Source organism: Arthrobotrys flagrans (genome assembly GCF_004000055.1).
Source record: "Arthrobotrys flagrans strain CBS H-5679 chromosome Unknown unitig_3, whole genome shotgun sequence".
Taxonomy (NCBI): Eukaryota; Fungi; Ascomycota; class Orbiliomycetes; order Orbiliales; family Orbiliaceae; genus Arthrobotrys; species Arthrobotrys flagrans.
Window position 1 is genome coordinate 5,231,030 of NW_027137547.1, and position 26,345 is coordinate 5,257,374.

The window sequence follows — 26,345 nt, forward strand, 5'->3', positions numbered from 1 at the left end:
TGGTACGTAACCCCTTGTTATGTTGACATGCTCTCCTCAAGGGGCAAGTACCGCCCCGAAACATGTTAACATCTAAAACCAAAACCGAAAACCATAATCAGGGCTATGCGAGAAGGGCCCAAGGAATGCCTAGTCCCGGAACCTGGACAAAATAAGCTCTCGATCATCATCAAGGCTTCTGAAATCGGTTCGCGAAGCATGAGCCGTAGTATTGCCCAGAAATCTTGGCCAGCTTTCCTGCTTGTACAACATGCAACGCAGGAAAGGAAATATACAATTCTCATTCCAGTGGTGAAACTGCTTTTTCTGATGAATGTCAGCAATGTAATTTGGCTGTCCGTCACGAGCTCCAAAATATCTTCTGGGGCATTATCATATTTTCTCATCCTGGTAGTTTAGCGAAGAAGGTTCATTGTTAGGAACAGCTAAACTATTTTTTGCCGGCAGGGATTTTTTTTCTGGGAACGGGACGGGACATGCTTGGGCGAACCTTTTGCTTAGGGTTCGCTAGTTGGGTTCGGAAAATTCCATAGCTTAGGTAAGATATCGGTATAAAAATGGTTCTTGCGAATGCTTCAAAGTCAGGAAAGCATACAAGGAAATTAAACTAACGCAATCAACTGAAAGCCCCGGGATTCGAGTACCTGCTTGACTCGAAATCCCGGACGGAGAATCAAGCTCTGACATAATGCGCTGCCCATCCCGGAATCGATAGTTTCCGAGAAGAATCTTCAAATGCAAATACTCTACCTTTCAAGAAACGAATCTTGCGGTAGGACAGAACATTTTATCATGGTCACGCTGGCTGTATGTAACGTTATTCGCATGCATGTCAAGCTTCCATATACTGGCCATGGGTTTCCACGCCCACAATCACAATCGGTTGTTCGTATTCACAATAATATTAATATCTAAACCGGACTAAGCCATGGTGGTGGGAAGCTCGAGTCATTAAGACAGCTTCGGCATGGCGCTCAAGCTAGAACCCTCTATCCTACCCCGTCGACACCTCTACCACCCCCCCTTTCTTGATTCTGACGTTATAAGATTGGATTGGTACAACGGACTACAAAGTCTATGACGTTTCCTCGTGGCTAGCTTCAGCCCTGTCTAGTTCGAGCCCTACTGTTCCGACTCCATAGTTAGCGTGCCTCAGGTAGTAATCGCGCAACCATTGTCTTTTTTTTCTTTCTCCAAATCTTCACAACTAATTTTTTGTTGAAGGGAGCGTACAGTTGCTGGGACTCTCCGACGGCGCTCACCGCCCCAGTCCAGGATCGCATTTGTGGCACAACATCGCCAACACGATTTCTATCTGCGCCGCCGTTCCACCAATCATCTTACCTGTTCCGACCAACCTTTCCAATTGCTGCAGCTGGCCGGTAGACCGTTTTGCTTTAAGAACCCCCTCTAGGTCGCCTCTTCTTCATCGTTTCCAGGAGTACAGTTTTCTGCTCGTCTTTGTCTTCGTCGCTGTTAACCTCCTGCATTCGTTGAGGTTTTTCTAGCTATTGGCTCCTCGATCAATCGCTATACCCTTTTTTGCCTTTGCCCGCCTTTTTCGAAATACCTGTCGCTTCTGTATAATCTTTATTCGGATCTCTCGTTGTTATACAAAGTTCGCTCGTGCGACTTTTCCCTGAGTGACAATGGACGTCAAAACATTCACTGAGATGCCCAAGATTCGCAGTCGGGTCTACGGTAGACGTTGGCTCCCTGCGCTCCTGGCTTCAATCTGCATGATCGTTACACTCTTCGCTCTAGGCAAACTTATGGTCGCTCATAATGTCATTCGGAATGAAAGTCTCCTGAACTTCGTGGATCCATTGAGGATGACCACTACCCCGAACATTTTCGACGCTGGTACTACGGTTTCGGGCACAGATAACGGCAAGTCACACAAGATGAGTAAACGACAAACGAGCAGGTACATTTCATCTGGAATTACTTGGAATGGCATTCAGCAAAGGCGAAACTGGAACGACTTTGCTGCAGACGCGGATTTGCTAAACTTGTTTCTTTGTGGATTGGAGGCTATGCAGGCTACGGATCAAAATACTTTACAATCTTATTTCCAGATTGCTGGTAAGTTTTATAACTATCCGGATTTTTTACGCGTGCTTCATCGAAGTTTTGGGTTGATGTTGGGTTATACTAACTTTGAAGTTAGGTATTCATGGAGCTCCATATAGGGCATGGAAGTATGTTGTTCTTTGTGAGGCACAGCTGTGAAGTAACCCGAGAATCTAACATATGGTTTGTAGTGGTGTTGAGGGTACAAATCCTAATACTGGTTACTGCCCTCACGTGAGTTTTATCCGTTTCGAATGGAGTTGAGTGACGATATTGATTTTGGATATAGGCGTCGATTCTCTTCCCAACTTGGCATCGGCCATACCTTGCCACAATTGAAGTATGCACATGAAGCGAAACCGTATCCCTGTGCTCTACGATAGCTTTGCTGACAAGGCCCCACACGATAGCAAATCCTGGGCAATCACATGCGAACCCTGGCGAACCGGTATCCGGCCGGCTCACTTCGAACTCGATATCAACGAGCTGCGAACCGATTCAGACTTCCGTACGTTTATACTCCGGAATTCTAGAAGTACCTTTTAACTTTGTGAGTATGGCTAACAGTTTACGAATAGTTATTGGGATTGGGCAAGCGATGCACAAGTTCCTCCCATCATTGGGAGCCAAGCCACTGTCAGAGTCCGGAAGCCACAGGGTTTTGTCACCATTCCAAATCCTATGATTTCTTATGTTTTCCACCCATTCCGTTCTTCATTCTTCCCATTCCCACCCGTGAGTATTGTCTACCTATTGTGTTTTTGGATCATATATTAAGAGAAATATAGTTCAATACCTGGAGACGAACCCTGCGACAGCCCGATAGAAACGGAAATTCTCGTCCTGCAGTGGTTAATCAACAATTGCGTGCGAACCAAATCTCGTAAGTTACCTTTATAGAAATATATGCGTAGGCGGTTTCCTAACATTATATAGTCTGCGTAACCGAGTTTTCAACCTTTTGAACTATCAACGTCAATTCAATATCTTCTCTAACAAGGCATGGAACGATGGGAACGATGGAAACCAAGACTCGATTGAGTCTATTCACGATTTGATTCACGTAAGGGCCTACGTGAACATGGATATTTGGCCAAATATACTAACTTTGTTGTTGATAGGGTCTGGTTGGAGGCGAAGGACGTAAGTTGCATACTTTGCGTATTAGCTGTTTTTGTTGATTCCGGTTAACATTTTTACAAGATATGGCTGTCGTCGATACGTCCGCGATGGACCCTATTTTCTGGCTTCACCATTGTGTGAGTAGATCCTACCATCCATTCCGCACACCTGGATACAATTCTGACAAACCTTTTAATTAGAATGTGTACGACGAATATTTTCTTTGAGAATGCTTTCCAAATGGAAAATCGAGCTAACACATATGCTCAGGGATCGTATTGTCGCGATGTGGCAAGTTCTTGTGAGTGTTTACCGCCGCCTTATTTTACCTCCTTTGACGGTTTCTAATAGCTTGAATTATGGTTTTCCATAGAATCCAACTGCATGGACTCCGTCCCAGGTTACCATCTTCGGTACCAGGACCAACCCCGCGGGGTCGGTAGAAGACTCTACCACTGGACTAACCCCATTCTATCGGTACCCGAACACAATGTGGACTTCGAACACTGCCAGAGATACCAAGCGTTTTTATTACACCTACCCAGAAACCGATGGTCTCAGCGCCAATGCTCTCCGAGCCCGAATCCGGCAGCTATACGGTGGAACAGCCCCACAAAACCAAGTTCGAGGGACGACGACTGGTGGAGCGACGACTGGTGGAGGGACGACGACTAGTGGAAGGACGACGACTAGTGGAGGGACGACGACTGGTAAGTCTTGCACTCAATTATCTCTTAATACTTCTCTATTTTAACATGCATATCTCTATCACAGCTTCGAGGCGTTCTTATTCTGGCACCGGCCATTCGCTGGCCACAAATGGTAAATACCATGAATGGGCTGCTAACGTCCGTCTTAATAAACACGAAACTGGCGGCACTTATCTCATCAACATCTTCATTGAAAACCCAAGCAACGGAGTCGAATGGACCGGTGATCCAAATTTTGTTGGGAGCTACTACCTTTTGTCGAAGAACGGAACCTGTGATGGTTGTTCTGAAAACTCTCTTGTTACAGGATCCGTCCCCTTGACCCATATGTTGATTACCTGTGCCAGGGGTGGTAAACTCAAGGACTTGGTAGGCTCCAACTCTCCGATTTAGTGAACTTAATACTAATTTTGGTGATATCGATATAGTCTCCAGAAAGTGTGATCCCATACTTGAAGAACAATTTACAGTGGCGCGTGCAATTGGTAAGTCCTTATGGGGACTTTAATGATAAGGTACTGTTGCTAACTAGCAATCAGCCCGGTAATACCGGTTACATCAACCCTTCGGATGTCAAGTCTCTCAAGATCTCCGTTATAGCAGCTACTGTTACGCTTCCTTCGTCGTCAGACCAAGATGCGCCAATTACCAAATGGACCACGTATTACGATATTACGAACCAGAAACCCGGTGGTCTCTGCTATGGAGATCTCAATTAATTTCTTGCAATACTTTTCATAATTTTTTAATTCCGAAAAGTTTTCTTTTGTACAGCATTGGTAGTTGGTGTTAATGATCGATCCTCTGTACTTTTCAGGCAGTGCATGTAAAACCCTCCTGCTCACACCTGCATCGTTTTTATTCTTTCCTGTTATTCTTTTATGTTCCTTTTTTTGTTTGCGGACTGATAAGAAATCCATTACAGTATGCAAGATAATTTGCATGCATCTCTTTTATGCACCCCTTGCAGTTGCCGTTGATGCACGCATTCCTATTGTTGCAAAAATTGAAGTATAATATATATATCGTTAACGGTTTCATTTGGAATTCTTTTGACGTACGTGCTTACACCTGTTGTGCGAGAGTGGTTGGTGCGTATTACATGATGCATAAACTTTTTGGAAGTTGTATTACAATCAATTATTTCTCGTCGTCGCTATATTTTGCATAAGCAATCAGGTTTCCCCTTTTTTATTTATTGCGATAACGAGTATTACGCTATCATATCATAGCAGTTTTTGCGATAAGTCATGTAGTACTAGCTAGTACTTGTCTCGTAAGATCTTAAGACCAATCGCTGACTAGTACCTGATTACTATTCTTATTTTCTTGGTAGCTAATGGTGAAACACGACTTATTTTGGTACCTTAACTAAACTAGCTTTCCAAAAGTAGTAGACAATTGATGATGTAGCTGATACCTTTCTATGAATGAGTCCTGCCAAGGGATAAGAGGTCTCATAAACCAACCTCCTGGTCTAAGAGTGACTCCGGAACGGGGTTCTCTGATCCACCATGTGCCTAGATCATGGATCAGATGCATACCAACTCGTTAAAGGTATGTACGCACGACGACGCAAAGGCCAGGTATGCCATACGACAACAAGGTTCTAGGGTGATAGGGGTAGTTCGCTTACCTTTACCATTTGCGGAGTGGTTTTGCTCTTGAGTACCTGTTTATATCCCTGCTGTCCATGCTGTGTTTGTGTTTAGCTATTTTAGTATGATTAGGTTGCAAGATTGAGACATCGATATGGAGATTGGAGATTGGGGAAGAATTGACTAATTGGTTGAGGTTGGCATTTTGGTGTGTCTGGATCGACACGAGGTCAGTTGAGGTTTTTGTATTTCTTTGGGACGGTGGATACTATAATGTTGGGGAACGTGGGAAACGGGTAGTAGCGTGGGAGAGGTGAAAGGTTTGGTATATATACCGCGATTGTTATATGACGACTACCTTTGAGTTCTAGCACTATAATAATGACCCACTTTCTTACTTCTTAGCTTACTTAGATACGCGCTTAGGTACTTATCTACTTGAGTAAATACTTACGTAGGTATTACTTAAGTAGGTACTAGTAGCTAGGTAATTGCCAGGTAGGTGGGAATGATATGAATAGGCAACACAAGAAGGGTCCCAAGATTATGTGAATGGGAGGCTTCAACGGCTATTTTGATTGAGTTTTGATATCTAAGTAGGCAGTGTTTATGATACAAGAATTGGTAGATAGGGTCAGTCATCGGAACGACCTAAGAAGCTAGACCGAGGAGTTTGATTGAAGTGATGATTTATATACAGGAAGACCCGATGAAAAGACATTCGAGAAGAAAGAAGGCGTAAGGGAAATTGCAAGAAAGATGTAAAGAATGTATACTTACAAGGTATTAGTCCACTACTACAACAACCAGGTCGGAGTAAATAGCCTTGAATCCGTTAGCAACCCGAACGAGAGAAAAAGAAGAATGGGGAAGGGAAACTTACTTTACTAATCCTCAGTCCCCGGATAAAAAAAAGGTAAGATGATCACAAAGTCTAAAATAAAAACAAAAGAATAGAAGACTGTAATAGGGGTATCATATGTGTGTGTTTATTCTCCAATTGACGGTCTGATGATACCTTTCTTTCTTTTTGGTAAGCTCTCAAAAGTACTGTGTTTTTCCCTGCTCCTGATAACTGTCGTGGAAAAGCCGATAATTTTGGTAAATCCATTAAAAAAAAAGGGTGAAAACCCCTGTTTTGGCAGTGAAGCTAGGTGGTTTGTGTAGTAAAACGCTTCGATTTTTTCGTTTCCAGAATAAAATGGGGGAAATGTTAGTCTTCCGTTGTCGACGGGGTGTGAAAAAAGTTTGGACGAAAAAAAAAAAGAGTTATAGGAAAATACCATTCCTGAGGATAGGAAATCGTTAGCTTCTACCTTTTGGAGGGATGAAACAAGTTGGTGTGAAGATATACTTACGTTCATCAAGAATGGATTTATCGGGAAAAGTTGCTCTCCACGGGATCCAGAAATCCAATCAAAATTCGTGGGTTAAACTATTGTAAATTGGTAAGTGGGGAAACTAGAGGGGAGTTATGGTAAGTTTATGCATTTGAGGGTAAGCAGAAAAGATGAATGACAGGACATATGACATTAAGGGAATTCAAGGTGTCTCTAGGGGATAGATATGTATTGGAAGAAGGAATACATGATGTGATTTTTGAAGGGATGCATGGGAGGATACATGAGTATTAGGCAGACAGGAGATAAACGTTGTACGGGCTGAAGAGAGAAGGAGGGAAGAGAAGGAAAGAGAGGGGAAAGCGCTCCTTCTATATTGGAGGGTTTCGGGCGAGGGAAACTTTCCAGTCGAACTTAATTACCTACTTGGGCAATAGAGATGCCGTGATCTACAAAGATCTGTCGATGGGGTTAAGGCTCCGTACCTACGCAGATACGTAGGATATAATATAAGCAATATATCTAGAGCTGCGTTCATGGAGTTCTATATCGCTGATGAGAGAAACACAGGTTTTACGCAAAATCCAACAAACCACTTACCATGCTATTGATAGATACCACGATGAGGTAGACCACTGTGCTGAGAGAGATAAGCCTTCTGGGGCTATAACTTCATTGATACTCCTCCTTGATGGCTTGGAGATCTTTACTAGTCTACAGTTGAGACCTAAGTCCTACCTGTCAATTGGAACTTTCAATCTCTGTTCTATTACAAGACTTATAACAATTGAAGCAACTGCAAGGACAACAACTCAATATATGGAGGAATTTTGACAGCATGCCAGCCTCTGTAGACAAGGCAACATAAACTGCCATGTAGAATAAAGCGCCGAGAATATTTGCACACCAACGAAATAGCAGTCCCACTGTAATCTATACCTCACTCATCTAGCTCGGAACCCAACCTACCCAGCTTCTTCAATTCAACCTCTTCTCATCAACCCCTCAGTCACCCCCAGCTCATCCTTACCCCCTCCCTACCACTTCGAATCTACCTGAGCAAAGATAATGAGTGCTATAAGCACTAAAAGAGACTCTCCAGGTATGTCTGAACTACATGGGGCCATCGAGGCCTCTAGGTCTAAACCTCCCATCACAGAACCAATCTACAGAGGACATCGTTATTTCGATAGCAAGTTGAACGATTTCCACTTCCTGGATGGCCACAACAATGAAGTTGGACGCTCCGAACAACATGGCAACCTCACCTGGGAGGAAATAATGGAATGGTTCACTTTCGTCTACCCTACGCTTAAGAGGGGCACATTCAACATCTACCGATGTCCCGATGCCAATCCTATGGATCTTGCCAAAACAATATCACGATTGGGTGAACCGATAGATTTTGTGAAAGACAAGGATGTCGTCTTCCAAGGTAATTCCTGGTATGTCATCCTGGGATTGAAAAGTATGTTATCATACCTCATACGACTCCCTTGCGTTGGCCTTGAGTTCCATTCCTTGTTAACATGTGCCACGAATATAGAGAAATACATCAAGGTCGAGCATACTCGCCACATTCCAGGGTTGCGGGTTACACCGAGTACAAGTGTTCCAACTGACCCTCGAGTAAGATTACCATTTTCATCACTAATATAATTTGACTTCTCTCTCCCTTCCCTTCCTCTATTCCACCTACTCTGTTCTTTTTGTCTTGGAACATAGTACTAAGAGGAAACGACAGCTCCGATATTACTGGGAAACTATAAGAAGTCGTGACCGCAAATGTGTTCTCACTGGAAAGAGCATGGAACAGTCCAAGAATGGCCGACCTGGTGCACAATTGGTCTGTTGTCCCATCTACCCACCAGAGCTTCGCTCCGAGGTAAGATCAAACTAGTCCATGATTTATCGCCGTAAGTAAATGCATCAGCAAATTAACACAAATTCCGAATTAGTGGCTGGCGAAGGGATGGCCCAGACGAATTACCGATGTCAGCGACGAGGTCGTCATTGGGAAGGAAAAACTATGTTCTATCCAGAATAGTATTTTGATGGAATCCAGATTCTCAAGCGCCTTCACAATGAACAAGTTTTCCATCAATCCAAAGGTAATGTTAATAGATATTCTGCATGTACTTGATTTGCACAATATCCGAACTCGTCCTAACTTTCGGTTTCAATCCGATAGAGAGGCTACAAGATTACGGTTTTTCGTAATGAGGACTATTCCTACACCCTCGATGGAAAGCATGCACAAATTCCGGCCGTAAACACCCGAACTTTCAAGGATAATCGCGTTTCTGATGAACTTCTCTACAACCACTGGAAGGAGTCGGTCATTATCAACATGACGGGACGTAAGAAATGTGACCTTCTTCCGACCTATCGCGACTTTCGAAGCATGTGTTCCCCCACCTTTGACGCGCGCACTAAACAAGCAATAGAAATTTACTTGGCCAAAGCCTTGGTCTTGGATATTGACCGTTGCGAGCACCCGACTATGTACGATATCATGGAAGCTGAGTTCGCTGCCCGTGGGTTCGCTGGGTATACAGACGACGATTGGTGGACCGAGCTGTAAGCTTCTTAAGACCTATTCACCCATAAGCTGAGTTGTTCTATCACAAGAAGCTTCTCTATTTCCTGCAATTGCTTTCATCCTCTTCCATTTCACCTACTGTCGTGTACCAAATTAACCCGAGACATGTTCGCTTCTGGCGTCACCGTTGAGGTATTCTTTGAACTAATGCCTACTCCTCTCCCTGCTTTCTCCTGTATTTTACCCCTTTAAACACTTAATCCCCCAAATAGCTTTCTAGAATCAAGCTATCCTAGCTTTCTTCTTAATGGAATAATGTTAATACCACCTGCCTGGCGGTGGGTTATCAATTAACGCGTTTACAAGCGAACTTAATCTCAGAGTTAACTTGTTCCTGAAGACAATTATACATTAATATAGACCAGCCGACTACAGAACGTGATATGTGTACAAGTTGGCATGGCGCAATGATTTCGATGAAGAAAATTAAGCCGTCTTGTCTTTCGAGTTTGCCTTTTCACGTAGAAAGTCTTCGAACGTTTGTAGACCAGGATGCTCTTTCTTCAAATCAGGGATATTTGCCTTATATCCGTCGTCATAGAAGAACTAGACACATAACACCGTTAGCACTTTAATTTCGGATACGATTGTTAATTCATTCATCTTCTTCTTGGGGGTGACACACCTTAAACATCAGAAAAAGGTCCACCGGCAGCATCAACTTCAACGCAAAATACGGCAACCAAGCCGACCACGGCCTCGCACCCTGCACCCTCTCATAAACATCCAATACCTCCGGAATACTCAACTCATCACCCGCCAATTCAAATTCCCTCCCCTTCCAATTGTCAGGATCTAACACTGCCTTGGCCGCAAACTCTCCGATATCCTTAACAGCAATAAGTTGCAACTTCTTCCCACCCAACACAGTCTTAAACAATCCCAATGCAAAAAACCTCCCCACACCACCATCAACCGGGAAGTTATCCATAAAAGCCACTGGTCTGATGAATGTATAGGGTATCCCCGATTCGATGATATATTTCTCAACCTCTCTCTTTGAATCAAAATGTGGAATTCCGGTATTCCTCTCTGCTGAACCTACAGATGAGAAGATTATGTGTTTTAAACCCGTTTCTTTTGCAGCATCGACAAAAGTTTTTCCTTGTGTTACTTCGGCGGCGGCATTTGGTTGTGGGATTGTGATTAGGAAGGCGGTGTCAACGTCTGTGAGGGCGGGGATGAGGGAGGATTTATCGGTTAGGTTGGCTTTTTGGAAGGAAATGTTGGCATTTTTGGAAGACATTTTTTGGGAGGCGGCGGTGGGGTCACGGACTATAGCGCGGATTTGGAGGGAGGAGATGGAGGAGGAGGATTGGAGGGCTTTGAGGAGGGAGCCGCCTTGTTGGCCTTTTTTGGAGGTAAAAGGTTAGGATATTGATATTGGGGAGCGTTATAATATACTACAGCATGGAAAGTGACGTACCTGTTACTCCTGTTATGAGGATTGTCCTTGTCATGATTATTTCTTTGGTAGAATCGAGGCTATTTGTTTTCAAGGTGTATTAAAAAAATAAACTTGGAATCCGAAACTGATAAATGAGAAAGTTGTAGGAAGTCAGAGCTAAATAACAGCCTGGGACTTCTCTCAATATATACAGAATACCCGTTCACATGCATCGAGCTCCAAGCTAGTCTACATTATATACGTAATCCACCATCAAAATGGCGGGGACAACTTTTTCCTAGCCTAACGGAAGGCGGAAGAAGAATTAAACTTCCACACCCGTGAACACCAATACCAAAGGCAAACTCCGGCGCCATAGTCCTCGAACTTTCGTCATGATGGTACTCAATTTTCGAGAAGGGAGCATCCCTGTCAAGCCCCCGCCGAATTGGGCTATCGGCCGAGAATTTATTGGTTCAGAGTTATCGGCCAGTGGCAGGTAGAGGTTACTAGGACGAGTTTTCTTTCTCGCCCGAGATAAAAATGCTTCCGCCGTTTCATGCTAGGGATTTATAATGGCTTTAGAGAGTATAAGGTCCAAGGGGAGCCCTAATCTACCAGTATCAGGATAGGTTGATGTTTACCGGCTTGGCTACAGTTGGCGGCATTGAGATCGGAAGGGTCGAGAATCGATGAGAAGGGAGATCATGCCACTTTAGGATCATAGTAAGTATACTAGCTACTAGGCAGATGCTCAAGCTTCTCAGATATCATAGCAATTGGTTAGTCGACGGTCAATGTGACTTTAGCTCTAGTCACGGTTCATTAATGCGCTTCGAATTCGACGAGTTTAAATTACAACACTGAAATATGTTGACAGTTATGCGAATGGGTCTAACCAGCCAAATCTGCAGCCGCTAACCTGGTAATATAACCAGCGGTCGTATGAGAAATATTCAGCAGATATACTATATTATTCGGCTTTAAAGGCCATAAAAAAGAAGCTAAGAACTCAATCGGGCTAAATCATATTACTTCATACTCATTCAAGCTAACCCTTCGCCAACTTTTCACCAGTCTACTTCGTCGGACTGTCGTAACCCTCGGTGATAAAGTTATCCCCAAACTTAAGTGCAATCTCCTCAAGTTGAAGGCCCTTTGTCTCCACAAAATAGAAGAAGACGAAACTAGTCAAAATGATATTCCATGATGCATTGATAAGGTGAAACTTCCATCCCAAGTCCGACATAGCGAAGGACATAGTGAAGGACATCACCAATCTAGATATAAGTCACTAAGTTTGAAATCTCGAGCTGGTGTAGTCAGAATAATGGATTGGCAGACACACCCAAGTGATGCACCCACACATTTGAATACCGCAGCACCAGCGGCTCGAAGCTTATATTGACAAATTTCTGTAGGGTATAAACTCGTCATCGGGGTAATCGAAAAGGCGTAAGATCCTTGAAATAAGAATATAGGGGCAAGGATGCCATAGTTCTTTGAAGCTTCGGTGCTATCACCATACACTATTTAAAAAACGGTAGTCTGGTCTACATCAGAAGCCATACGGGTTGCAATAACTGATTTATGGCGCCCTACCTTTAATCAAAGCGCCTAGCATATAAAGTGTTACCGTCATTCCTACCATGCCCATCAAAGTCTGGAGCCGGCGGCCAATCACATCGAGTAAGAAACTTCCGGCTACCACTACAGCAAACGACCAACACTGGATGATGACATTGATTTGGGTTTGACGGTACGTATCATTTATTCCGGCTTGCGAGAGAATCCGCGTAAGGTAGTATCTATAACCGTTAGTTTTAAATTCGAAGAAGCTACTTTCAACTGATCCACTACCTACGAAACAATGAAATTCCCGACTGTTTCCGTTATTACACCGAAGGCGACTAGAATTATCATTCTCTTCGTATTTGCCGGGGTCTACAGCAATTCTTTCCAGGGGTTCCTTGGATATGCAGCTTCTTCTTTGGCGATCGTAGCCTTTATGTCATGCATCTCAACCGCAGCATTTACCAGCGAGTCATCTGATTTTCTGCCATTAAGAATCGCTAAACTTCAGTGGCATGTTCTTCTTGTTTATTGGCAACCAGCCATCTTGGAGACTCTGGAATGAATGGCAGCAGGCCAACCGCGGTTAAACTAGGGATGGATTGAAGGAGGGAAGGCAATCGCCAAGCCCACGTCGACAGAATATTCTGACTACCATAATTTATAATAGCCGAAATAAGACCCCAAATGTAGAAGCACGCAAAAAAGAGACCCAAAATATAGCTTCGACTGCGTGGTGGCAGAAGCTCCGCAAGTAGCGGTGGTGCGGATACATTACTCAGACACGTGCCAAAGCCGATTATAATACGACCAACTACGAACATTGCAATGTTCTACGCGGCGGCTTGTAATACGATTCCAAGATTGTAATAACAGTCGCGATGAGGATGGAATTTTTACGACCGCATCGGTCCGGGATTGGCTGGACAAGAGATATGCCTAGGATAGTCCCTATCCAGACAGCGGCGTTGTTCGGGCCGGTTGTTGCATCGTTTAGGTGGAAGTAATTTGTGTATGAAGGAAGAATCGAGAGGCCGTTCATAACACTTGCATCGTATCCGAGAGTCTAGCGAATACGTCAGTTCCGGCCTGCCTTTCTAGCTTCTCGTATCCTATAACTATCGGTCACAAAGGATTCTATCGCAATAGCGCTAACTTACAGCGGAATTCACAACTGCAACGGCAACAAGCAATATGTTTAAAACTGTTGGGTTTGACGGAACTAGTTTCGACACGTGATGTCGTTGGAACCCGGCCATCTTGCTGGTATGAAAGACGAAGATAGATATAGATTACGAAATAATTAATTGAGGCCAGGGAACTTCTCTTCATGATACCGTAGCCTCTCTATGCAACTTTTATAATAACATGCCAATCCCTCAAGGCTTCTTCACAACGGATGCACAAGTTGAGTCATTCCCCATGTTCTCGACTAGCCAATTCGCAATTCCACTATTACCATCCTTGTAATAATAAGGTTCCCATAGTGATCCTATTGGTTTGGTGTAATATCACATGTATGTATCCACAGACAAGCCGGACGATTTTCCTAGTATGATTTAGTCTAGTGGGGAACGATTTAGATAGTAGTCTCCGTTAAGAATCGCGGTGGGCTAGCTCACAACAAGTAAAGGCGAGCCCTTAGCAGTAAGGGATCCGATGCTAAGCTTCTCTACCTCAACTTACAAACGAAAACCTGTCGACTTAATTTGGTAACCGGAGCTCAGAATTTGAAGGTGGGTGTCTCGTCTTGACATCTAGCCCCGGCACGAAAGTGGGTCGGAACTTAGCGCTTTCCTTTTCTGGATTTCCAACAAATAGGCAACGTTATAGAGTCCTGCAATTGCGACTGTGGAAACTTGATTCAGATTCTATAAAATTGAGTATTTACTGTGTAAACCTCCCCAGAGTGTAATCTTAATGCTATATGTTGACAATCGGCTTCTTCTTTCGCTTTTTTGACAGGCTTTGATTGGACAGATCTCCTTCACTGTGCTAGAAGCACTCTGAACCCCCACCTTTTTACATTTGCACATACATTCGATCCGTACCTTTTACTGATGCCAGGACAAATTCACAAGTGGCCGACGTGGCCGGAGTATAACACCGATAACGGTACTTCACAAGATCAAGATTTCATTGATACAAAGAAGGCTATCATCAACGAATTTGGTCGTGAAAATTTACAAAAAGCTTAGATACGGGTTTGCGAAGATTTATCATCAATAACCGATGAAATAGTCGAACGAGGAAACGAAATAATACCAATCTGCTCTGCAGAAGAGATTCTAGAAAATGGCTTTCCATCAGATGACCAAGAACAAATCAAAAAGACCGGTTGCGTTATAGTTCGCGGAGTTGTCCCTCGGATGGAAGCACAAAAGCTCTACACTGAACTACATCAGTATATTTCCAACAATTAAGATACAATTAATGCATGGCTAGTGGGGACGCCACATATGTACGAAATCTACGATTCGCCAGTTCAAAATACAATCAGATCCCACCCACGTCACCTTAAACTCCAAAGATTATTAAACGGGCTGTGGCACGATTACTCTGGAGAGGCCTCCTCAGACCCTTTGATATATTACAACGGCGTACGAGATAGACCACCTAAGCAGGTATTCCTTGGACTAGGTCCCCACATCGATGCGGGGAGTTTGAGCCGTTGGACTGCACCAACCTATCGTAAAGTTTACGCGTAAATACTCTCTGGTTATCCGGAAAACCACGATGCTTGGAACTTGGGGGTTCGCAAAGACGCTGCTCAGGGTTTGTTTAAAGCACCATCTCATTCTAGTGTATTCAGAGCATTCCAGGGATGGACCGCTCTTACCCCTTCAAAAGCGAGGGAAGGTTCTATTCTGCTGTATCCCAACGTCGCGACGACTATTGGATATATGCTACTTCGTCCATTCTTCAATCCGCCTGAAAATGATATGGAAATCATGGATGCCAGTAAATGGACATTCGACGAAAGCGGCTGCAGCTTCCCAGGCACCGAAAAAGACCAAAGCCAGTTCTTAAGCCGCTCTTCACATCCACACCTGAGACTCGAGGAATGCATGATGTATGTACCAGGGATTCAGCCAGGAGACACAGTTTGGTGGCATAGTGACGTAAGTTAGCTATTCTGATCTAGAGAGCCCTCGAATGGCTGGAATCTACTAACATTGATAAATTAAAAGCTTTGCCATGCCGTTGATCCTGAACACGAGGGTACACAAAACACATCAGTCGCCTTTATCGCCGCAGTTCCAACTACACCTACGACAAAAACCTACATTAAACAGCAGCTAGCTAATGTGCTCGCTGGGCGCCAACCTTCAGATACCCAAGGTAAGGTGAATGAAACACTTTTGAAGGGGTATCGCGGCCATGAAAACTTCAGCGAGGATGCGCGCAGGGCTTTTGGTTATTATCTTTAAATTAATTCCGTTGTAACAGCTAAATCGAATAATTACAACGATTTCAACTTCAGGTGTATAGAGTTGGACAATGAATAATCTCGGGATCCAAGTATTTTTAATTTTACAACAGGAGTACACGGATAGCTATCTAGAGCTTATAAAATTTGAAACACAATTAAAAGCACTAAATACCCTCGCCGTCTACGCTACTTGAATCACTCTTCTCTTTTACTTCTTCCTGTCTATAAATAGCCCCCCCCCCAAGCCGCCAGTCACATCCACCAGCGTTACTCGAGGCTGCAAGTCTGCTGTTGACAAATGGCGGTTCCAATAGAGAAGGCCGGCGGTTTAGTTCTACAAGATTAGGCTGTAAGTTTGGAAGCAGGCCATTTGGAGACTGCAGACTGGCACTGCTCGCGTGCTGATTCGAATTTTGAGAATTCTGAGAGCTTTCGGGGGAATCATCTTCAATGTTATTGGTAGCCTCATTTTCCTCTTCCTCGATTTCAGTATCCTCCCTTTCTTCCTCATGAATTTCGGTGCCACTAGCTTCCTTCTCTTCTTCCTCAATCTTAGTTGTCGCTTTCTCTTCCTCTTCAACCTCGGTACCACTTTCATCATCCTGACGAACCGCCTGCTGCTGTTGCTGAAGCGCATTATTAATAGCAGGGTGTGGGACTATAAGACCAAGACCTAGTCCCATATTTTGAGGAGCGGGGTTCTGCATTAAATTCGTATGTGTTCTCAAGCCATCCATAGTATTTGGTAATACATTCCCGAACATATCCCACGGCCCGTTCCCGTTGCTTTCTTCATCTTTCTCTAGATCGCCTGATTTCCTATCACCTCGAAGGTCAATATTGCCGAAACTATTATTATAGCTACCTCCTGGAGGATATTGAGGAGCTAGTGTCCTTTTTGAAAGTTGATGTTTGGCTGCCGAGATGTCATGATCAAGTCTACTGTCCCTCATCCCAATACCTCTCTTGACGGATTGGGTTATAATTTGGGATTGTAGCGCTGTGAACAATTCCAGATAGTAGGTATAGGCCTATAGTTTTTGATGCTAGATATCTGATTCTCATTGTTCATTTAAAGGCAAAAAAGCATAAATTTAATCAAAAGAATCAAAACTCCTATGAAGTCAATTCATGTATAAAATAGGGCCTAGAATAACCAATTGACTAAATGAAAGAGAAAAAGACTGGACGTAAACATGTCATAGAAACGGTTTCTAGAACTACGAAACTACACGTGAAACCCCGATATTTGCAAATTTGAGAGCACCTATTTGCGCGAAATATTCCTCCCCACTATTTCCACGACTAAGCCTTCCTAGGAATAAAATTCCCACTTGCAAATAAGTTTTCACGCAGATTTGGGAGGTTATATATTTGCTTACATACCTCATACAACGTACGTATACAGAAGAGTCAGGTAAAATAAGGAGCTCACAAAGTGATATCTGTCTTAGCCATTTACCTCCACTAATTTTCAAAGCCCGTAGGTCTTCTTGGGTCCAGTTGGCCACATCGCTTGTGAAACGATTTTTGTAGTCGTATCTAAACGGCTTAGCTGAAAGGTCAGTACCCAAGTTAACTCGAACTTTTGCCAGCGTAGCAGGAACCCAATAGTGGGCCACAGTCTTCCAACAACATCCTTAAAGGCAACTCCAATAAACTTTCCATTTTTTGTGAACCAGACCCTCTTATTTTCAGAATCAAAACCGTACCCGATTGTGTAGGGAGTCTCGCCATGGCCATAGCAAAATGGCAATGAGATGGTGTAAATGTCGCCTTTTCCGTATCTATGATATACCCGCCCTTCGTTGACTACCCAAGATTTTAATTATCAGCGTTAGTTACGCACGTTCCCTGGATATCTCCGTTCCTAGATATTATTCCAAGATATTTATCTTACTATTCCATGTAGCTTAGTCATTTGAAATGCTTCTCCGTGTAGAGGTTCTTGGCTCTATATTCTAGATTATTTTCCCATCTAAAGATATCGAGGTAAGAAAAATATGGACTTAATTACCAAGTTCGATCTTGAGTGGTTCTTATACTCCCACCCAACCAGGCCAGGCTATTAAACATATCGTTTTAGCATGTCAGAGTTTGGGACCCCGTTTGTTTCTTTAGTTGAAGGGTCTAATTGGTAGCTCCCATTCACCTTATCCCCATCGCCTTCTTCATCACTGTCCTCATCGCCATCCTCGCCTTTATTTTCATCACTGTTCCCGTCGTCGTCATCGGCACTATCTTCCTCGTCTTCGATTTCTGATATCAGGAGTTTGTCCTTTTCTTCTTCGACCGCATCCAAGAACACGTTACTAAAGTCCTAAGCTATTTGTTACACTGTGATGTCTCCGTCAGCACAAATAGTCCATCTCAATGCCGTAAAAAGAACTTCTTTCTGCTGTGACTCCATCTGATCAAGAGAGCGTTGGTAAAACTCTGCCATTTGATCGGGCAGATTTTTTAAGTGCTTGGATAAAGGCCGAGCCCATGGTTGCTGTAAGCTTTGGATAGCCAAAGCGGCATATCGAAACATACCAGCTGCTCGTTTTACAATAGCCTTGTGAGCGTCTGTTCTCTCCTTCTCTTTCAAAATGGTAGCTTTCTTTAATTCCTTTTTAACATATACCTTCACATCTTTGATATTTTTCTGTTCCTCAAAACTGATCTTCGGCCCGTGGGATAATAATGTGACAATATCGGGCTCCTGGCGACTTGTAGCGATGACCTTGATTCTAGGCGAGCTCTCCGCGATCTGCTGCAATAGGGAAATCAAATTAGTTTTCTCTCGATCATCACATTCATCGAGCGCTATTGAATTTGGTTAATGGAGGAGCTTTCCAAGGCCATTAGATTTTATTCGAGGGCTCACCGTCAACGACAATGTAAGAAGTAATAGCAACAAGCCTCGCCAAATCTACGATTAATTTTTCCCAAATTCTTGAGCCGAGTCGTTTGGAAAGTTTGATGATGAATTGGCGGCCACAGTTTCTTTATTGCCCACTTCCTTAATTCGTAACCCCGCCTCTATTTAAACCTCCTGAGACATCGACTGTTTGAAGTACCGGTAGTATTAATATACCAGGCCTTTCAGAATGGGAACTGTCTTCTACGTTTTCTCACTTCCGACCTTGCAAAAAAGGAAGCAACTAATGGGAGGAGTGCCGCTTCTTCGGCTTTACCAGGCGTTCTCTTGTCGATATCTTCCAAGATACCATCAACGATTGCGGACATCAATACACTCTTTCCGGACCCCGCATTTCCATAAACCCATAAAAGAGATGACTGGGTTGAATTGTACCATTGTTGATATTCTTCTTGATCAAAGATCCACCCACAAGTACCTTTTTGTCTCTTAGACCTGTTCGAGTTTAACTCGAAGTGGATGTCCTGTAGTGGATCCAACCATTTCTTATTCTCCAAAAACTCGGCGTTCAGCCGTTCCTTTTCTTCGTTCGCAAGGTTTCGTAAGACGGGGTCTTTCAAATCAGTAATATCTCGATTTGATTTAAACATTTTTTCTTTGATAAAGTTTCTGGTTTCTTCGCTTTGGAATTTGGCCGTCGTCGCGAGCCCTTCGAGCGCCTTAAGTGACTACTCTTAAAATACCAGGCCCGCAACTGTATGCATTTCCCCGAGTTTTTGGTGATACCATCCAGGATACCCTGCAGAACTGCAATTGGTTTTGTGATACCTTTCAATAACCGAACCTAAAAAGATTATCTCATGTCAGCCAATTAATGAAATTGCAAGAGTTTTGATGTGCCCCAAGGGAGACAATATCGGCGACCAATGTACCAGTTTGCCATGCTTTATATATTTCTTTGAGTAATAGGAAAAATACGATATATCAGCATAAAATGGGACAGCTTTCTCCAAGGCTTTGCTTCCGAGAAGCACCGCCTCGTTTTTTCCGGTTTTCTCGCCATCTGCTTCGGCTCTGTGGTATCCTTGTTCATATACTTCGGCGGCGAACATAGCTCCGGTGATTTCGTCCACCGCATCTATAAGGATACCACGGGTATTTATATCATCAAGAGCAATCTACGAAACGAAATCTCTCTTTAAAATTAGCATTGAGAAACCATATTTTTCACCAGGGTATCCAGGTGTATACATTGATATTTGGATGTGTGAATTAATTACCTCGAGAATGAGCCTGATTGCCGGCCAAACTAAGTATTCCTCTCATTTTAGTGAACTGCTTGTATTTTAAGATTCGTCACAACTTACCGACAGCGGATGTATCAGGTGAGTGCTCAAAGACCACATCACCAATGGCCACGAACATGCTCCTACAATCCACAACCAATCGAGCCATTCCAAGCCGGGGTTCTGCGTTGTGTAATGTTGCACAAGAGCCGGTCATGTGACCACATCCTACTCCTCAGCGATTTCAAGTCGCACGACAGTCGCAAGTTGTAATTAAGGTCTTACGTATATATACATTTTTCGCAGGATTTTAACTATCTTCTCTTTGATATTGAGCATCTTTCCCGCCACGACAACTTCTTTCTTGGAAGAGTACTCCTTATCGGCACGTTCCTTGGTTTTCTCACATTGCGCGATAGCTTGCTGCGGCGTGACAATCTCGTTCAGGAACTCCAAGGATGTCTTCTTCAACTTCCCACCCTCTTCGGCTTCTAGTTTTTCCCGAAAGATAGCTTTCGCCTTATCCTAGCTTGAGGTGGCCGGGCCATTTTCGGTCTCTAAAACCTTGATTGTAATGTTGTTTTCGTCTTCGAAATCATGCTCAGGATCTTCCCCACCGTTGGCGGGACCGGCTCCCTTGCCTGATTTCAAGGTAATGCCTAGCTGGACCATTTTCCCAACCGAGCGAACCTCTAAAATATTTAGAGAATATTTGTAGGACAGCGAGGCTTCAAGAAAGCAAAGGGTTTGTTTAGAACGAAATAAATTCATCAGTCGGAAATGCTATCTAGATAGGAAGGAATCTTCAGAATTCAACCACTGTTTGTTTGCGACGTCAAGCCCTGCCGTCCCAAACCCCGCATGGCTGTGAAAATAGGATCCAATCGCACGACTTCCATCTTGCTTACTGCATGATGCTTAACCGAATGATTCACAAGCTCTAATATGGATATGCGACCATATTGCGATATCAACGGGCGGAACTCACCCGGATCAGTCGTGCCCCTACCTAAGCACCCGTCGTCTTATGTTTGGCCTCCTTGCAGGCGGAGCGGCCTGATAGGTATCCGCAAAAGTGGGGACCTTGTATTGTTCGATCGGGCTTACTCCTCTTTCTGGTATAGGGTTATCAAGCTTCAGGGATCAGAGGTTTTTACAATAACAAAGCAACCTTCCCAAGGTAGCCTCTGGTCCCAGATACTGAGGCCACATATCCTCGACGAAAATACGAAAGCTAAATGCGCAGTTGTGAGCCAGTAATTTTGAGAATCCGCCAATGTATGCTTTTCGTCCCATCATTTAGTTCGGATCCTTCTCCCGAACCAAATCTTGCGAGATTTGACGGGAGAGGCTCTGCTAACCCTTGCTGTGCCGCGAGCTGGCACAACCGCTGTCCGCAGTCAAAAATAACTACACCAAGCCGCCAGCGCCAGCATTCAAGGGCTCATTTTAGGCCCGTCGATGGGTCATTTGATTTAATCGATTTCAGTTTCCATAAGTTTGGACGCAAATATAGAAACTTGCCAAGCAATAGCGGAGCAAAAAGTCAAGTCTTCTCGCAAAAATGATTCCGAGCCCCGGGACAAGGGCAGAGTTCCTGTCCCAAGTCAAGAAAAACAATGCCCGCATAGGCGTGCAGTGAAACAAGGCGCAAGGTAGTAGGTTAAGCTTGACGCCCGAAGTGCGGTGCGGAAGACCTTGTCACATCTAACTGGCACACTTCCCGTCTGCCGAATCATACCTTTGGGGAAAGAAATGTGACATGCCAGAGAGGATGCATGATCGTGATAAGGCAGGCAATGGAGCCGGGCAGTTTACGAGAAGGTCTAATTGTTTACTGCTGGCTTCTTCGTGACTCCGCAAGGATTTATAAGAAAGGAGCAACCCTAACTTACAAAGCTTTACCTCATTTCCGGAGCGCAGGATCTATACTGCTGGTCTCACAGCATACACACATACGTTACTTCATAGATAAATTCGAGGACGCCTTTTAAAGCCTTTTTGAATTTCGAGCTTTTACCCAACTTAAATATATTTTCTCTTGACATTTCTACTGTGAAACCCAAATAAAAAACCAGGCCATGGCCACATTTTCTCGTTCAGTGAAAGCGTCGATAGGGCGAACTTCGGCCTACTTGATAACCGCAGTCGGTGCGGCCGGGATGGTTTCAAGCTCTCAATATAAATCCATGAAATCTCTGTTCGTCGACAACACAATTCCGTCTCCCACATTAACTTCGCCTTTTGAACATCCATCCTCGAATCCGTTCCCAACAAAACCCACAGCCAGCCAATATCACGCTCATAGGCGGACGAAATTTATTGCATCTACGGAACATGGATCCCAGGACTATAGGCATCCTCGGCGGCGGCCAGGTAAGCTCATTACTCTCCCGATATATCCATTTTGAGGGGTGGAGGGGCCAGTATCAATGATTAATGTTCTTGACTTCAAACTTTTTAGCTAGGCCGCATGATGGTCGAAGCCGCTCACAGATTAAACCTCTGCACCACCATTCTCGACGCGGACAATTCTCCTGCGAAGCAAATAAACGCTCTGTCTTCCCACGTTACGGGGTCGTTTAGTTCCTCCACAGACATACTCGAACTCTCGAAATCTTGTGATATCTTAACGACTGAAATTGAACATGTTGATACGAATATACTGGAACAGATCGAAAAGGAAGGGAAAGTTGATGTCCAACCGGCGAGCGAAACCATTAGAGTTATTCAAGACAAGTACTTGCAAAAAGAGTTTTTGATCAGGAACAATGTTGCTGTGGCGGATACTATCAAGATTGATACTCCGAGTGTGGAATCTTTGGAAAATGTTGGAAAGGAGTTTGGATACCCATATATGCTGAAGTCGAGGACACTGGCATACGACGGAAGAGGAAATTACGTTGTCAAATCAAAGGAGAGTGTCCCTGGAGCACTCGAAGCACTTTCGAATAGACCTCTATACGCCGAGAAGTGGGCAGAGTTCAGCATGGAACTTGCAGTGATGGTTGTCAAGACTCGAGATGGAAGAACTCTATCGTATCCGACAGTGGAGACGATCCACGAAAACAATATCTGCAAGCTAGTATACATGCCAGCAAGGACCACAGTGGATAACAGGGCAAGAGCTCAGGCCCTTGCGGAGGAAGCGATACGACATTTCCCAGGTGCCGGTATATTTGGAGTCGAGATGTTCCTACTTAAGGATGGGTCCATTCTTGTCAATGAGATTGCCCCTAGGCCACACAACAGCGGCCACCATACGATCGAAACCCACTCAACCTCTCAATTCGAAGCTCACATCCGCGCTATTCTTGACCTGCCACTGCCACCCTCCATTACCGCCCCTCGCACTTCCACAACATCCTCAATAATGCTGAACATTCTTGGAGGACCGGATCCAGCTTCCTACCTACAAGTTTCTAAACTGGCATTAGAAACACCTGGTGCCACTCTTCATCTTTACGGCAAAACCGAATCTCGACTTGGCCGTAAGATGGGTCACATAACCGTTGTCGCTGACAGTATCTCTGATTGCGAGACCCTTATTGCGCCCCTGGTAGCTGCAACCTCTTATAATACATCGCTATCCCTGATCCCCGCCTCCCTCCCAACCCCATCTTCGCCGATAGCGGTCATCATGGGATCTATCTCGGATCTACCTATCATGTCTGCTGCACTTAGAACTCTTGACACCTTCAATATCCCCACACAACCTCGCATTGTCTCCGCTCACCGTATGACACAAGAACTATATGAGTTCTCGACAACAGCCGAGGCACGGGGTATTCGTGTCATTATTGCAGGTGCAGGTGGCGCAGCACATCTACCAGGAATGTGCGCCAGTATGACCTCGTTACCAGTGATCGGTGTACCGGTGAAGGGATCCAGCTTGGAAGGGATGGATAGTTTGCTTTCGATTGTACAGATGCCAAATGGGATACCTGTTGCCACTGTTGGTGTGAATAGAGCGGACAATGCTGCTTTATTGGCAGTTAGGATTCTAGGCGCCGGTGAAGGACGATATAGAGATGCAATGGCTGGGTTTATGAAGGGTATGCGGGATGCAGTTGTTAAGACTGATGAGATGCTCATGGAAGTTGGTTGGAAGAAGTACCTCGAAGACAAGGAGAAGGAAAAGAAATGATTATCATGGCGCATGACTTTTACACGGTGTTTACGTTTTTCTAGATGTTCACGAAAAGCCTTTTGATTTTAGATTAGCTAGTGTATATGCCCCTTATTATGTTGAACGAATATACATCACGATCTCTCTATGCCCTCGAATACCAAACTTATGAAATTCTAAAGCTAGTTTTCTGAACCGAAGTTGTATTATAATAACGCGACATGAGCTACAGCATCATATCTGCTAGAATCAGCGTCCCCCTAATCTGAAACGCCAGCTTTTGTCTATCAATCCTGAGACGAAAACTATTTAATTGTACACATATCCAATAAAATAGACAAGATATATCGTAAGCTCCTGTCAACACTACCAAGCCTGCTGTCTCACACATCCACCTCCCCTAGAACTCTTCCGCCAAGGTTAACGTCATCGGTCGGTCGCAGAGCCTTACTATTTAGCTCTTCGCTCGATGATGTTTGCTCCAACTTCGTCATATTCTTGCTTGCTAATCCAAAGTTGATGGAAAGCACCGCAACTGGCGAGGATGCTGCCTCCGAGCCAGGCGGAATACTTTCTCTCCGGAATTTGACCAGGCGAGTGGATTTTAACGCGGGGACCGGGGAACATAGTCATAAGCTCATGGTTAAGCCGCTCATTTATCCTATACAGCAAACTAGTTCCTCCAACGACAACAATGTTATTAAGCATATTGGCGCGGATGTCCGCATCCAAATGATCAATAGAATCTTTGATCATTTCAGCGATACCCTTAGGTAGATCTCCCGTAATAGGCTTGGGGGAGATAGAAGGGTTGAAGAGTGACTCAGGAGCCAAAAACCTATCGATTCCAAACCGACGTTGATAGCCATCGGGGAACTCGAAGGCCTTATCAGCAATGCCGCGAAAGTTATCCGGGAGGTTGTTTATGTCGGCTGGGAAGGTTTTGGCCTCTGGCCAGGTCTCCGAGACGCATTCTTTGAATTCATGGATGAAGCGGTCTTGTTGGAGATCGAGGAACGATTGATGTGGTTGGAAACCGAAATCCTTGGTTCTAAGAGGTGGCGCAGCTGCAAGGTCTGTATATGGGGTCTTGCTTTTGAGAGTAAGCCAAGGTGCCATGCGAATTCCAAGCTCTGTGAACTGATGCCTTAGTTGATTGGTCAGATGTTGACCAGCGAGCGTTGTTCTTTCAGATCCTAGAGGTGGCTTATAGTCAGCATCCGTCCCATGACCAAGTAGAAGCTGCGTGGTATTGTACCTTTTCTTAACGGAATACCATCGATGACGGGAGTCACACTAGTGTACGCATGACCCATATCGACTACTAAGGCCGATGGCTTGCTATTTGCAAATGACTCGCAGACGGCACTCTTTACAAGGAAGTAAGCCGGGGCATTAAAGTCTTCAAAGACAATTTCGGTTGTCTTCTCACGTTTCTTTAGGGGATTCCAGATAGGTTCTGTGACTATAAGCGGATGTTCCTCGATCCTAGACGACAGCCTGTATTCTATGCAATGTCGCCAGATCTCAGTCGCAACTTCCCAGTTCTCCACTGGATAGAAGTAAGCATATGAGGCCAAGGTGATGACAGAGATAGGAGGTAGTTTTAACGCACCGATTCCTTCGCTCATCGGATTTCGAATTTCCATGCCTTCAACAACCGAATTGATAGGATTTTCTCCAATCTTCAACTTTCCAAAGTACTTCTGCTCCTCCGGATCCGGAACGATACCGTAGGAAGTCGGAACACATGTCTTTGGTGTATCTTCGCCAGCAAAGCCGCACCTTGTCGTGCCTGTGCCTGGATCAAGCACCAGGGCAGAAACCTCATCTATAACGAATAGCTTTAGCATCGTGAAATAGCTCGAGCTAGAACATATATCTCAACTAACCTCCTCCATACTCAAGCTCGGCCGGTTTGGTCGTCGGTGGCAGAACCCCGGTCATCTGCGGAGTGCTCGCCATTGTGAAAAGAAGCCGACGCGTCGAATGTGATCGTGAAAGCAACTAGCGAGCAGATTACCGGGTTCGTAACGTGTATCGAAAGTGAGTAGATGCGATTAACGCGACTTGGGAAGCTAGGCCGAGGTAGGAACGAATGTCGGAGGTGCTATCGTCGTCGTTGATGATTTCGACGGCGGGGTGCTTTTGAGGTGTGAGCTTTTGTGATCGCGCGACGGACCAAATGAAAGACCCCAGTTCAGCCCAGCCGAGGCCAATCGGACCCTGT

The 26,345-nt window shown here is 44.4% G+C and overlaps 7 protein-coding genes across 7 annotated transcripts; 3 read left to right on the top strand and 4 right to left on the bottom strand.

Annotated features, from left to right (window-relative positions):
* Positions 1 to 1,649: 1,649 nt before the first annotated feature.
* Positions 1,650 to 4,624, top strand: DFL_002904 (uncharacterized protein; the record flags this gene model as incomplete). Its single annotated transcript, XM_067631759.1, has 16 exons — positions 1,650 to 2,085; positions 2,171 to 2,201; positions 2,265 to 2,307; positions 2,363 to 2,413; positions 2,484 to 2,581; positions 2,652 to 2,808; positions 2,862 to 2,956; positions 3,010 to 3,136; positions 3,195 to 3,216; positions 3,277 to 3,332; positions 3,396 to 3,400; positions 3,466 to 3,496; positions 3,569 to 3,905; positions 3,970 to 4,274; positions 4,334 to 4,390; positions 4,445 to 4,624. 16 exons carry the CDS (start codon positions 1,650 to 1,652, stop codon positions 4,622 to 4,624), a joined length of 2,031 nt encoding a protein of 676 aa, XP_067494273.1.
* A 3,323-nt stretch (positions 4,625 to 7,947) lies between these two features.
* Positions 7,948 to 9,427, top strand: DFL_002905 (uncharacterized protein; the record flags this gene model as incomplete). Its single annotated transcript, XM_067631760.1, has 5 exons — positions 7,948 to 8,311; positions 8,390 to 8,472; positions 8,588 to 8,728; positions 8,802 to 8,954; positions 9,035 to 9,427. The coding sequence occupies 5 exons, from the start codon at positions 7,948 to 7,950 to the stop codon at positions 9,425 to 9,427; spliced, it is 1,134 nt and encodes a 377-aa protein (XP_067494274.1).
* A 444-nt stretch (positions 9,428 to 9,871) lies between these two features.
* Positions 9,872 to 10,905, bottom strand: DFL_002906 (uncharacterized protein; the record flags this gene model as incomplete). Its single annotated transcript, XM_067631761.1, has 3 exons — positions 9,872 to 9,991; positions 10,071 to 10,795; positions 10,872 to 10,905. The coding sequence occupies 3 exons, from the start codon at positions 10,903 to 10,905 to the stop codon at positions 9,872 to 9,874; spliced, it is 879 nt and encodes a 292-aa protein (XP_067494275.1).
* A 1,005-nt stretch (positions 10,906 to 11,910) lies between these two features.
* Positions 11,911 to 13,663, bottom strand: DFL_002907 (uncharacterized protein; the record flags this gene model as incomplete). The annotated part of the gene is made up of 6 exons (XM_067631762.1): positions 11,911 to 12,112; positions 12,181 to 12,361; positions 12,435 to 12,640; positions 12,697 to 12,742; positions 13,227 to 13,470; positions 13,565 to 13,663. The coding sequence occupies 6 exons, from the start codon at positions 13,661 to 13,663 to the stop codon at positions 11,911 to 11,913; spliced, it is 978 nt and encodes a 325-aa protein (XP_067494276.1).
* A 4,091-nt stretch (positions 13,664 to 17,754) lies between these two features.
* On the bottom strand, positions 17,755 to 19,350 carry DFL_002908 (uncharacterized protein; the record flags this gene model as incomplete). Its single annotated transcript, XM_067631763.1, has 6 exons — positions 17,755 to 17,784; positions 17,855 to 17,902; positions 17,990 to 18,157; positions 18,227 to 18,645; positions 18,707 to 18,751; positions 19,017 to 19,350. 6 exons carry the CDS (start codon positions 19,348 to 19,350, stop codon positions 17,755 to 17,757), a joined length of 1,044 nt encoding a protein of 347 aa, XP_067494277.1.
* A 2,973-nt stretch (positions 19,351 to 22,323) lies between these two features.
* On the top strand, positions 22,324 to 24,133 carry DFL_002909 (uncharacterized protein; the record flags this gene model as incomplete). The annotated part of the gene is made up of 2 exons (XM_067631764.1): positions 22,324 to 22,362; positions 22,451 to 24,133. The coding sequence occupies 2 exons, from the start codon at positions 22,324 to 22,326 to the stop codon at positions 24,131 to 24,133; spliced, it is 1,722 nt and encodes a 573-aa protein (XP_067494278.1).
* A 432-nt stretch (positions 24,134 to 24,565) lies between these two features.
* DFL_002910 (uncharacterized protein) lies at positions 24,566 to 26,080 on the bottom strand (the record flags this gene model as incomplete). The annotated part of the gene is made up of 4 exons (XM_067631766.1): positions 24,566 to 25,311; positions 25,374 to 25,667; positions 25,731 to 25,946; positions 26,008 to 26,080. The coding sequence occupies 4 exons, from the start codon at positions 26,078 to 26,080 to the stop codon at positions 24,566 to 24,568; spliced, it is 1,329 nt and encodes a 442-aa protein (XP_067494279.1).
* Between the last annotated feature and the right edge of the window lie 265 nt (positions 26,081 to 26,345).